The 12,841-nt window shown below is 42.1% G+C and overlaps 1 protein-coding gene across 10 annotated transcripts in view; it reads left to right on the forward strand.

Annotated features, from left to right (window-relative positions):
• Positions 1-12,841, forward strand: part of AMOTL1 (angiomotin like 1) — a 193,076-nt gene that overhangs the window by 94,350 nt on the left and 85,885 nt on the right. For 8 of the 10 annotated variants that reach the window (XM_033207040.1, XM_033207039.1, XM_033207042.1 and 5 more), the window contains one exon: positions 8,957-9,106. The exons of the other annotated variants lie outside the window; for them this stretch is intronic. In XM_033207040.1, coding sequence (XP_033062931.1) covers positions 8,957-9,106 — 150 coding nt within the window. The remainder of the gene's footprint in view (positions 1-8,956; positions 9,107-12,841) is intronic. 10 annotated transcript variants of the gene reach the window in all.

Here is a 12,841-nt window from a genome sequence, read left to right on the forward strand (position 1 = left end):
CATTATTGAGGGGTCTTTGGAGGGCAGAATGGTGTAGTCAAAAGAGCTTTTCTGTTGGAGTGGCTGTGTTGCTGGCTGGTTTTGTAACTCTGGGCATTATGTAACCTTTGTGAGCTCAGTATCACTATCAACAAAATGGGAGTGAGTGGTGATAAATAATATGATTTTTATAACATCCTGGCACTAGTAAGCACTCAATAAATGGTAGCTCCTGCTCTTATTGGTTATACTCTTTATTACTTAAGTGATATTTAGTTTCTTGGAGATGTTGGTTGCTTTAAATTACGTAATTCATTGATGAGCACATATTGATTTAGGAGCTGGCTGAGTGTGATTAGAAGCAATGTGCTTGCCTCTTGAGAGAGTCCCAGTCCCTGTGGGATGCCGCTGCCTGACAGACATCCCAGTGTCACTCATCTGCAACAATACACACTAATGGGATCCGGAAAGCTGGAGGAATCCGTGGCAGACAGGAAATATCTGAACTGCTCCTTTCTCTTAGTGGGGGTGAGAGAGGGAGCTTTGCAGAGCATAATTATGCAGACATAATTGTCATTTCATGTCTGGGGGGTTATTTTAAAGCTTTCTATCCTGTTTGTTTACCTTTGTTCAAAAAATATTAAGTACTTACTGTCTGCAGTGAGTATTACACATTGGTAATACTTGTTCACTCTCAGTGGGACCACAGTGTGTGCCAGAGTCACCCAAAAGAATACTACTGTGGTCCTGAGATACTTAACTTCTAGATAGGTATAAACAAACAGGTTATGATGAAAGATTATTTAAATTTCAGTAACTTAATTAAATACAGGGTTTATTTATTAAAACTTATCTGAGGAAAAAAATCTCTGGAGCTCAGGTACTTTCAGTCTTTTTGTTTGAGATAAGTTAAGCAACAAATATATCAACATAAATACTACAATTTGAGTCAAGATATTTAAGGACCTTTGAATTTTATGTTAAAGGCTAAATTTTAAAAATTATTTTTGTAGAGAAAGCTTTTTTGTTATGGATACTGTCACTGCATTCTCACTGTGACTCAGTGTGAGAGGTGGGACTGGGAATATCCCTTTTTGTATTTACGGCAAGTGAGAAGGGAGGACTCCTGCCTCTGCCCCGGTACCCAGACCTGCGGAGGAAGCCCAAGCAAGGGCCGCATTTAGGGCACAGTCCTGTGGGCTCAGGACCTGCTTGTGGGGGCCGAGGAGGAGGGGAGCGCACCTTTCTCTTAAGTGTGAGTGTGTGCTCAAGCTACAGAATCCCTGTGTGGTTGTTTTCTAACATTATGTGCAAAGCCTTTGTGCAACCGATCACAGTACACTTGTAATTAACCTGTTTCAGCACTAGGTGGCTTTCTCTTTTCCCCCCAATAGGTTCCTTAGTTTCCTGAGTAGTTTGAGAGACCTTAAAAAAGGCAAACTTGACTTTGAGCTAAGTTCTGTAGTAAGAACATGCTTATAACTAGTTATTTGTATTAAGCTAATGTATTTCTTGAGTCCCCATGATGTGTCAGAAACTCTTAGGTGGTAGGGACATGTGCAGACGATTCATATGTAAAATAAAAATTGAGTACTTGCTGTGATCTTATTTCTGATAGTAACTGGAGACACAAAGGTGAATAAGACACAGTCTCTTTATGAGTTAAAGGGGGAGGGGTGGGAAAGAAACTAAATACATAGGCAGTTTAATACATTATGGCATCAGTATGCATAGAATGCTTGGGTAGCACTGAGTAGCATATAGAAATTGGGGGGAGGAGGAAAAGATGACTCCCTGGAGGAAGTGGCACTAGAATAGAGCTTCAAAAGACTTTCTCATAATTAGTATATATTTTAGCGTTTAGTATGTGCCAAAGTAAAAGTTGCATAGATTTATAAGGGTAGACAGGCCCTCTAGATGAAGAAACCATGGGGGAACTGCAAGTATTTCTCACAGGTATTTGCAAAAGGTGGTGCCAAGGATAGGTAGGGCAATGTACATGAGTTACTATAATTCCAGGCAGATAGTGCTAAGTCATGTAGTACTTAAGATACAAAACGGAATGCTGTACTAGAATGAGAATCAGAACAATTGCTTTAAAAAATAAATCTATCAGAGATTCTTGATTATAAGAAGCGTAAAGTGACATTGGCTAACTTAAGCAAAAGAGACATTGTAAATATATATTGGGCAGCTCACAAATTAATTGGAAGGCTCAGAAAATGGGCAGGAATCTAGGCAGATAGACAATGGGAACCCAGCCAGAGATACGCTACTTGTCTTGTTAGGGTGAGGTCTCTATAGAGATTGCTGCTGCTCCTGGACTCCAGGGGATAGTGCTATCGCAGGTAGTTTATCAACACCTTTTTGTCTTTGCATCATTTCCTCAAGATTCAGTGCACATCCAGTTGACTGAGCCTAGGTCATTCTAACTGCTGGAACAGGGAGGGGACCTTTTGGCTTCTGTAATGGAAGGTAGACAGACCTGCCCCTAGACTTAGACAGTGAGTTCAGTGTTCTCTAACAGTGAAAGGATTTACTTAGGTGACTGTCAGGAAGGGAATATGGTAGGTAATAGTGGAAGTTGAACTACCTAATCTCTAGTTTATTTTCCAGTGCTAACATGTTAGGAAAATAATGTACTAATGTTTTTAACCCCCTCCTCCTGCCAGTAAATACTCTGAGTCTATAGGTATAGCTTCATCCTTCTCCTTACCCATAACCAAGCTACACTGAACTCTCTATTCCTTAAAGAGACATCACTTTCATAACCCAGTCCTATGCTTTTCCTTTTCCCATGTTGGGCCAATCTTCCCTCACTACCACCTTCTCCGCACCCCACAGTGGATTAACATCCTCCTCATTTTCCCTCCAGTTCAATATCAGTCCACATATCTCTTTCTCCTTGTCACTGAAGCTCTATGTCCCTTCCGTCAGTCAACAGGTAGTAGTGATTACTCATGGACCTCCAAAGCAGTTTGTTCCTTTAATAGAGCACTTAACTTTGCAATCAAAATGGGTAGTTGTGTGCACGTTGGTCTCTGGAGCCAAATCATAAAATCCTAAGGGCCAAGGACAGTCTTACTCATTTCTTGCTATTTATAGCTCCAATCACAGTGATCTCTTGGACTCAATTGCTGCTTTAAAGGTTAAGCATGTGTTCTGCATTTTGGTTTATATTGATAATATCTCAAAGATATTTTTAAGTAAGCATTACAGAATTAAACTTCAGACGAGTTTGAAGTTATTCAACACACATTCCACTTTCAGTGAGAGAGTCTAAATTAAATAGGTGTTGGGGTTGTGATTTCACTTGTTTTCTGGAACATATGGATTGGTCCAGGGTTTAGAATTCAAGTTTGATGCCCGTTCAAAAGACCTGACATGTAGGGGTTGGGAATCTTGTAAACCCCACCCCTTAACCCCCAACTCCAAACCTTGGGTTTCAGGTAATGGTTGCTTGGGGGAAAAGAGAATGAGAAAGCATATTCCATGGAGTGCTTTTAGTTTAGTGGTGGAGCTTATTGTTTTCTTTTTTTTGGTTTTTGTATTTTTATTTTTTGAGACGGAGTCTAGCTCTGTCACCCAGGCTGGAGTGCAATGGCGCAATCTTGGCTCACTGCAACCTTTGCCTCCTGGTTTCAAGCTATTTTCCTGCCTCAGCCTCCCAAATAGCTGAAATTATAGGCGCCCGCCATCAAGCCTGGCTAATTTTTGTATTTTTAGTAAAGATCGGGTTTCACCACGCCAGGCTGGTCTCAGACTCCTGACCTCAAGTAATCCACCTGCCTCAGCCTCCCAAAGTGCTGGGATTACAGGCGTGAGCCACCACGCCCGACACTGTTTCCTTTTTAAAAACATGTGTTGCATGTAGGTGTTTGGAGGAGGCACTGCCGCCTGTCAGTGCTGCCCTTAAGATTGTGAATCAGCTAATCCAGATGAGCTGGCTTGGTTTCACATGAGGACTCCTAAACAGGCTGGCCCTTATTTTTCAGATACTGGTCATAAGTTCTCCAGCCCTTTTAAAAACATTGTTTCCGGGGTATCCTTCTCCTTGAGCAGAGTATTCAACTGCCTAGAAAAACCTCGAGTTCTGCCAGAATCAGAAGGCTTGATGGCTTACATTTAACTTTGAGGCCGCTGGCACACTCAGCAAATTCCTTAGCTCTTTGAAAGGTAAGATAGAAGCCACAGAATTGTTTGTTGCTGTGGTTAAAATCTCTGTTATAAAGTTATGGGAGGTTATTGTAATCTAGACAGTGAAATTGTTTTTAAATCATTAGGAGGTTTTGGTTTACATGTAGCTGGCAGAAAGCTTTGCACATCGGTGACATAACACCTGGGAATTGTTTTGCAGTTAGTGGTCTCTTTGAGGAATGGGTCGCTGGCTGGAGAGTTGAAAGCACTAGTATTTGCTGCGTAGGGGAGAGTAAGGGCCCCCTCATCTTACGGAACTGAAAGGTACAAGGAATTATCTGAAACTCTCATAGAGACTGGCTTTGGAGCGATCTTTGACTTTTCTTTAACTCTTACTTGGTAATGAAACCATTCCAGAGAATAATGCCGTGTTCTTGCCATCAGTCAGCACATAGTGAGAAGCATATGTCTTACATGCTACATGCTTGCATAAATTAGCAAGTACACAGTACACTGCCTGTCTTCAAAGGGCTAATGACTTCACCAGGGCCATAACACCAGCCTATTAAATGACTGCTGCAAAACACTAGGCAGGTGAAATTTAAGTACCAAGTTTTGTGTGCCTCAGATCATAACTGTGGTGACACTTGAGGGAAGGGAGACCAGTCAGGGCATGGGGGGTGGTGTTGAGAGGCGTTCTACAGGAGGTAAACTGCAGAGGTGCATTTACTAGGATGCACTTTAGAGTAGTTAGGGGTGCATGTGAAGCCAGAAGATGACACTTGGAGAATGAGGATGACATGCTCACAGGATGCTGGGGTGCTGAGGGAACCAGCAGGACTATGCACAGCTAGAGGGGCGCCCTGTTTAGAAACAGTCTTGAAAACCACAAAAATTCCACCCTGAAGTTATAGCCTAAATCATTATGTGTAAGGGAGTGGTATGCCGGAAGTGGAATTTAAGGACAAATGATTTCCTAGTTGTGTGTTATGATACTGGAATGACAGTTTCACGTCCTCCAGGGTTTAAAACTCATAGAGACTTTGAGCCTGTTGTATTATTGGCCTGTGGACAGATTCAGGAACTGACCCTCGGGAATTAGTCGTTCCAGTGGCAGGTGAAGCAGAGGAGTGGCTCATCATGGTTTCTGTTGCTCCTCTTGCCTTCTCGAGACACCTCACTTCATTTACCTTAATTCAGTTTTTTCCCTTCAACAATGAAGCCCTTGTTATTGCCACTCTTGAGTAGGGAAAACAGTCTTGCTCAGAGTCACATTACCGAAAGGCCTCTGTTACAAAGAAAGTAATGCATAAAACCATATGGGAAGGAAGTTTTCAATGCTTCAGAAAAGCAAGCCAAAAAAGCAGTCACGCTCAGAGAGAGAGAAGCAAAGGAGTTTTCATGTTGACAAATGATGTGCAGATTTTAAGAAAAAGGAGCCATTCTTGGTGAAATGGGTCATAGGCAATATAAGGCAGAAATGTTGTACCCTTAAACTAGAATGTTAGAATTTCATCTTTTGTTGAGTGCAGCAAAAACAGATCTTTAGGTTTTCTTCAGGTTAAGGGCCCTAGGCGCTGTACTTTCTCCTCCCCAGTGGGAGACTCCCCAGAGAGCTGACTCCTTTACTGAGACCTTAGCTCGTTTTCCGTTGCTTTTGCCACTTTCCCTGTGCAGACTAAAGCTGTGTGAGTGGTGATTCTTAGATAAGATTCTGGCGCTGAAATATCTAAAAGTTACTTACAATGGCCAGAAGTGCTTGTATGGGAATGGTCTTTATGAAGCACCTACAGGCAGCTTACACTACACAGAACACACTGTAGAGCCAGCGGGGTCCTTGGCAGGCTGTGGGCTCCCCTAAAAACTGGCATGGTTGCTCAGTCCCTGGGACCGAGCCAGGCTCTGCAGGGGCTTTCTGGGTGGTAGTGGTATCTGGGAGGCTTCTGTGGTTTCTCCCAGCTCTCACTCCTGGCCATGAACTTTTGACATGTTTGAGCCTGTTGTATTATTGGCCTGTGGACAGATTCCCTCTCATGCCATAGGTTTCTTTCCAATTCCTCATTTTGGATATCCTTGACCTTGTCGCTTAGATCACGTGCCCTGCATTTTCCCTAAGAAAGTAGACTCAATTTGTGTTGCAGGAGTTCCCAGTGAAGACAGTGAACTAAAATAGGCGGGGAAGGATTAGGCACATGTAGGGTGGAACTGCAACCTCGGTTAGATTTTTGTTGTGTGGCCCTGGAATCCGGGGTAGACTCTGTGACTCACATTACTGTCACATTTCCTTGTCTTTCAAGTGAGAAAGCTAGCAGTTAAAGTGACTCCTTCAGGCTGTGTCAGTGCTGGGATAGCTCAGCCAGTTGTCTCTTGGCTTCGGAGGAGTGAATGGTACCTGGCATGTTCGTCTGCCCGATCTGTTTTCATCTGCTCTGCTCTCCAGCCTTTCTTCAGCACTGAGGAGTGGTCGGCAGCAGTGAGAGTGTAACTCAGTGGCATGTGGGACCCTGGGTATGTGTGAAGAAGTCCTAAGTGATCTTTGACATGTCTTGACAGTTAGGCATCCTGTCCTTCAGTGTGAATTCAGATGTGTGTGGAGGTGTGTGAAATGCTTCAGTTCTTTCATAACATTGAGGAAACAATGGCGAAGGACGAAGGTGTATCTTTGCTGTCCTCTGTGCTCCGGCCCCGCTTCAAGCATTGCCCTCTGTAGTGTTCTGTGGTCTGGAGTTCTTAAATCCACTCTCAGTTGGCAGGCCATGAGATAAGACGTGGAAAAGTAACTCATACCGACGTAGTGACTGTGAATGGCTTAGTGCTGGGATCCATAGTGAGCTCCGCATTGAGAGCACACACACACACACACACACACATACACATCCCTACACTCTTCTTTATATGCATATTCATATATATATATACACACACACATATATATATTGTAGTTGGATCTCAGTTTTATTATCAGTTTGCTCTGTTTTCATTTAACATTCTTAGTCATGTGAGTGGATGGAATCACCCGAAGTTGTAATATGCTGGCACATGGCATTCCTGACTCAGTGTCTATTTTAAGAAAACACCACACTTTCTTTGATTGAAGCATATGCGCTCTCAACTCCTCTCTTACTCTGATTTGGTGAGAGGGATGAGGATGAAGGCACAGAAAGGTGTTTTGTGGTTTGTTTTTGTTGTTGTTCTCCCTCTTGCTTAGAACTTCCCAAGTTTTGCTACACATTGGAATCGTTGGGAGAGCTTTATAAAATACAGGTGCCTGGGCCCTATCCTCAGAGCTTCTGATTGAATAGGTCTGGGTGGGGCCTGGGTACAGAGATTTTAAAAGTTTCTCGGTGAGTTTAATGTGCAGCCAGAATTGCATCTTGCATCTTTTTCGTTTTCCACCGTTTTTCCACCTGCCTGAAAGAGGAAGCCAGATTAGGACTTGCCTTTGCATCCAGGTCATCCATGATTCCTAATTTTAGCTCTAGACTTCTAGATTTATAGATGTAGAGGATGATGCCCAGAAAGGGGCTGAGTTTCTTTTCAGGTTAGTCTTTCCAGGTTGGCCAAAAGGAGAAGGCTGGCAGATACTGTAATGCATTGGAACTGAAGTCTTCGACTGATCTTCATATAGTATCATCCATACTCGGTTTATGTTCATCTTTAAAGTGGGCATTACAACTACATTATTTTAAATACATAGGAAAAAAAATTGTTGTCAGATCCTTTTTCTTTCTAGTCCAAAATGTGCCTGTAATACATGTGAGCACGCACACAAATACTGTTTCATATGTTGAGGCAAAGACACTCCGGAAGAAGATGAGGACATTCCCATCTTATGGTCGTTTGGTATCAATAATTAGTCACTTACTACTAACTATGGCCTTGTGGGAAATGGGTAGATAACAAACCTAGTGAGAAATTTCAAATTACCAGTTGGAAGCCATAGCTGAAAAACAGGATTTTTCTTTTAATGAAGTTATCTTTTGGGCAAGGATGTTAATTTTTTAAAAAGTACTATGATTCTTTCCCCAGAGTAAAAGAAGTTACTTTAGCTGAAAAGAGCCTTAAACTTGGTGCCCACGCAGAGGAATCAGTGCAGAGAGGGAAAACAGCCTGGGCCCGTCCTGCCGAATGTTCCCACAGATGTTGTGTGTGTGGTATCAGTGTTACTGTAGTACTATCTCATGTTCAGTGACTGAAGGACTGAATACAGTGTCACGTTTAATTGGAACAGGAAGCACACTCCAGTGTGTATGTGAAGCAGATAAACTGAAGCTGAAAGGCCAGTGCTTGGCAGAAGACCAGACCCCATAGCCCCAGCTCCACGTTGTAACATGAGACTCCAGAAGTCTTTGAGTGGGGCAGAGAGCACATTCTCTTGCTAACACATGGTGTGGCAGAATGACCACTCCTCTCTGTATCTTTTATATATTTTGAGAGACAGCTGCTCTTCCCATTTTAACTTTCCTTCAGTGGCCTCCCCGCTTCCCTCCCTTCTGTCCCCAACCTTGACCATTCAGAATTTTGTGACACATTCAGTCCCGCAGAGGACTTGACTTTTCACTGGTGCTGCTGCCAGGTTGTGTGAGAGCATTAGAGCATTCGTGCCTTCACTCGGTGTGTCTTGAGGACTGTTATGTTGACCTCATGGGTCATTTTGGTGGGTGGCTGGACTTGTGATAATTCTGAATAGTAACTTTGGAATTTTATGAATCAAAAAGACAGAGCTCCCTCTGCCAAGTTGAAACGCTGTGGGAGAATGCCTGGTGGGTTCTTGTGAGTCATGCAGGAAGGAAGGAGGACTTGATTGGCACTCATATTCACTTCGCTTTCTTTCCCCCAGGACCCCCTCCTGCTTGTTATAGCCCCAGTAGTCCTGTCCAGGTTCTGGAAGACGCCACCTACTTTTCCCCAGACTTTCAGCTCTGTTCTGGAAGGCATGAAACATCTGCTTTGACGGTGGAGGCAACCAGTAGCATCAGGGAAAAAGTTGGTAAGTCCTTTTACTGGCATTTGTGTTGGAAAAGCAAAATGATCTTACATTTCTCATCTTTAGCTCTTTTGTATAATTCAGATGTTTGTTCTCTAATCTTGTTTTTAAAATCATCATATTGGATTATCGATTGTCTGTTGATAGATGCCTTATTTTTAATCATCTTTTGCTAAGGTGTTAATAGACAGTTTTACTCTAATATGTGATTCTCTCTGAGAGCGTCATACCTAAACGTGTAGGAACTTCAGAATTATCACTTATTTCCCATTTTTCTCTGATTCCTAAATACTTTTTTCTCCCCTTTCTCAGAATCTCATTTCTTTTTTCCTTCTCTGCTTTCATTTTTATCTCTTTTTGCAAATAATTTAGAAGTTAAAAGAAGTAATTTAGGACTGTAGCAAGGAAGAAGCTGTCTCCTTTGTAAAAACTTCCTATCTATTTTTGAGGGCTTTTAAGACTGGTTAAACTGTGAGGGAATCTTTAAACCACTTTAGGGAAGAATGTCATGGTTCTTGCTAAATGTGCATATAACTCATCTCTCTCTTACTTCAGTGAAAGGGGAATTCAATAGTTTTCATGCTTGTTGAGATCTGTTCCTTTATTACTTATCCAAATATATCATTTTCCTTTGGAAATATATTTTTATTTGAAGTTTTATTCATTTTATATTAAAATTTTATTCCTATTTGAATGTGCTTGTTCCATTAAGTCTTTCAGATCAGTTACCCCGAGGGGAGGACTGTGTCCTCTTTACTCTCGTAATCCAGCACTTGTCCCAATGCCTGAACTGTAACACGTTTTCAGGAAATATGGTAGAGTGAATGAGCAGACTAGTTCAACCCACACTCATCTATGTTTCCTTGGGTAGTTAATGGTTTATTACAAATATTTGGCAATTCATCTTGTGTAAAGTTTTAATAGCCTGTTTTTATTGTTTAAAATTTTTTTGCTGATGAACTTTGGGTTTATATCTCAGTTACAGTATTGATCCTCTGAAGGTAAGGGGATAAATTTCAGTTTATTTCACGTACATTCCTATGAGGCAGATATGCAAGTTTCTCCATTTTCAGAAGAGAGGTTCAGAGAAGCCACAGAACTGAGATTTTGGGGGTAAGGGTGACAGGGAGAGCCTTAAGATCAAAGTTGAGCTTCAGGAACCAGTCTGTGTACTCCCTTCGTTTCCTCAACAATCATGTCCTGAACTCCTTCTGTGTATCAGGGCAGGGTTCAAGGCACTGGGGAGGCAACACATGAATATAACACACAGAACTCTCTGCTCTCTGGAGCCTGAATCTGGCAGAGGAAGACAGGTCATAATACAATATGGATTGAAAGGAGAAGGAGCCGGGGCAAGAGATATTGAGAGGCCATTCAGGATGTCTAAATGGCTGGCAGGGAGACTTGGAACCCAGAGAGTGGCTGAGGGCATGGAAGAATGGATTGGATGGGGGAGCTTGTTGGTGTAGAAACTAGGGCTTGGTTGTGATTTGTAACTCTTACAAATGTGACATTTCTTAATGAAAATTAGGGGTCCATCACAGAGTTACAGTATTTTGTTATTGCAAGGGCAGTAACAGTGTCATCTGCCGTCACCTTTTTTCATATTTTAATACCAAAAAAGTAAGAGGGATGTAATTCTTGACAGTCCATTGCTTCAAAAAGGGCAGTTATGAACTTCTAATAGCATATATCTGTTTACATACACATATAGATGTATTAATATACGTATATAAGCATGTATATATGCTTATATATATACACACAGCTTATATATATCACACCACCTTCATTTTTTTCTTATTTCACTGTAGACTGAGAAAAATGAGCTCGGCAGTTGATTAAATGTGGAGAGCAAAGGATAAAAAGGTCAGAAGTGAATATGACACTTCTCTCTGGATGACTCATATTTGAGAATGTCATTTATAGGAAGAAAAGATGAACTTGGGGAAGAAAGACTGTTTTGGGAAAATGATGTGCCGTATGTACATGTAAAACATAGAGCCATCATTACATGAATTTGTAGGAGCAAAGGCTGCCTAGACATGATCTAGTTCAGCTCTCTCAGTTCACAGAGGAGAATATTGAGGCTCAGGGAGGGAAAGCGATTTGTTTAAGGTCATGCCAGTAGTTAGTGGTAGAATTTTTACTTCCATAATGCTATAGTAATATCCTTAATGCACTACTTAATAGTCCTGTTGTGAAATGGGCTAAATTTTTTATTTCATGGAGCTCATGTAGGTATTCTTTTATTGGTTAAATATCTGAGCCCCTATGACATCCAGGCATTGGGCTTTGTTCTGGGGAGACCCAGATGAGAAGACATGATCTTCCCCTTTAAGGAGTTTAGAGTCTTGTATAAATAAGTAATTGCCATCTACTGTGAGAATTGCTGCAATGAAGATATATACAAATGGAGTGGGGACATTGGAGAAAGAGGCTTAGGCCTACAGGGCTGCAGCAGGAAAAGTTTTACTCAGAAGGTAGCTTTGGAGCTATCACTTGTCCAAGAATTTTCCCAAGAGACATGGTAAGATGCGTCTTTCTAGGCAGAGGGAAGACAAGCAAAGGTCCAGAGGCTGGAGAGAGCTAGCATGTCTTGGAAACTATATGTACATAAGTATTGCTGGAGCTTAAACTCCAAAGGGTTGCCAGTGGGAGATGGGAGCAGCATGAAATGTTGTTGGATAGGTAGGTAGTACCTGCTACATCATATGATAGAATGTCAGTTTCATCCTGTAATTGATTATTGAGGAATTTTGGTGCAGAGGAGTGACATGATTAGATTTCCCTATTGGAACAATCTTTCAAGGTAGTGTGCCAGATACATTGAGGTCAGAGGGGTGGGTTTGGAAGTGGGAATAAGACGAGTGTTAGGGAAATTGATAAGGAGGCTATTGGAATGACCTGGGTACGTGATGCCGAGAACTTGTAATGCGGAATGAACACACATTTGGTGTCATATCCCGGTTCTGCTTCCTCCTGCCTGGTGGCCTCGGCGGTTTACCTTCTGTGAATCTCTCTCCTCATCTGTAAGTTGAGGGAATTAGTATCTACCTCTTAGTATTATATGTGGAATGAATGAAATAACACATGGAGAGAATTTAGTACAATACCTGGCACATCATATACATGTTTAAAGTAGTTCTTGTCTTTGTATTGAAGTTATTAATGATGAACTTGGAGATTGGCACAGGAATAAGAAAGAGGGTTGGCAGAGATGTTGAGAAGGTCAAATTGACAGGCAGTGGCTGTCTGGATGTTGGGGTTAAGGGAGAGGAAGGAATTTTGGAAAACCTTCAGTTTTCTGGTTTGACAGAAAGTAGATGAGGCAGGGAATACAGGGGTTGGGATGGATGGGTAAAGACATTTAGGGTGAGGAAGACATGTTAAGTTAGAAGGACTCAGGGCCATCATCTGGCAGTTGTAGATGTATGGGTCATGAGTCAGTAGCTGATGACGAGGGGTAGGTATGGTGTCACTGGGAGATGTGTAAAGGTGGAAGAGCACTCAGGACAGAGCTGTGGGAAACACCAGAATTTAAAGGACAGGTGGAGAGAAGGGAGCCAGTGATGGTGCATAGAGAGAGGCAAGAGCCAGGACCAAGAGGTGGAGTGACCTGGAGGCCGAATTAGGAGAGCATTGCAGGAAGAGGGTGACCAACCATGTCAGATGCTTCAGAAAGGTTAAGTGCATAATATGAGAGCTGAAAAATTCTCATTGGATTTGGTTACTGAT

The sequence above is a fragment of the Trachypithecus francoisi genome, unplaced genomic scaffold (assembly GCF_009764315.1).
Source record: "Trachypithecus francoisi isolate TF-2019V2 unplaced genomic scaffold, Tfra_2.0 Lachesis_group8, whole genome shotgun sequence".
Lineage (NCBI taxonomy): Eukaryota > Metazoa > Chordata > Mammalia > Primates > Cercopithecidae > Trachypithecus > Trachypithecus francoisi.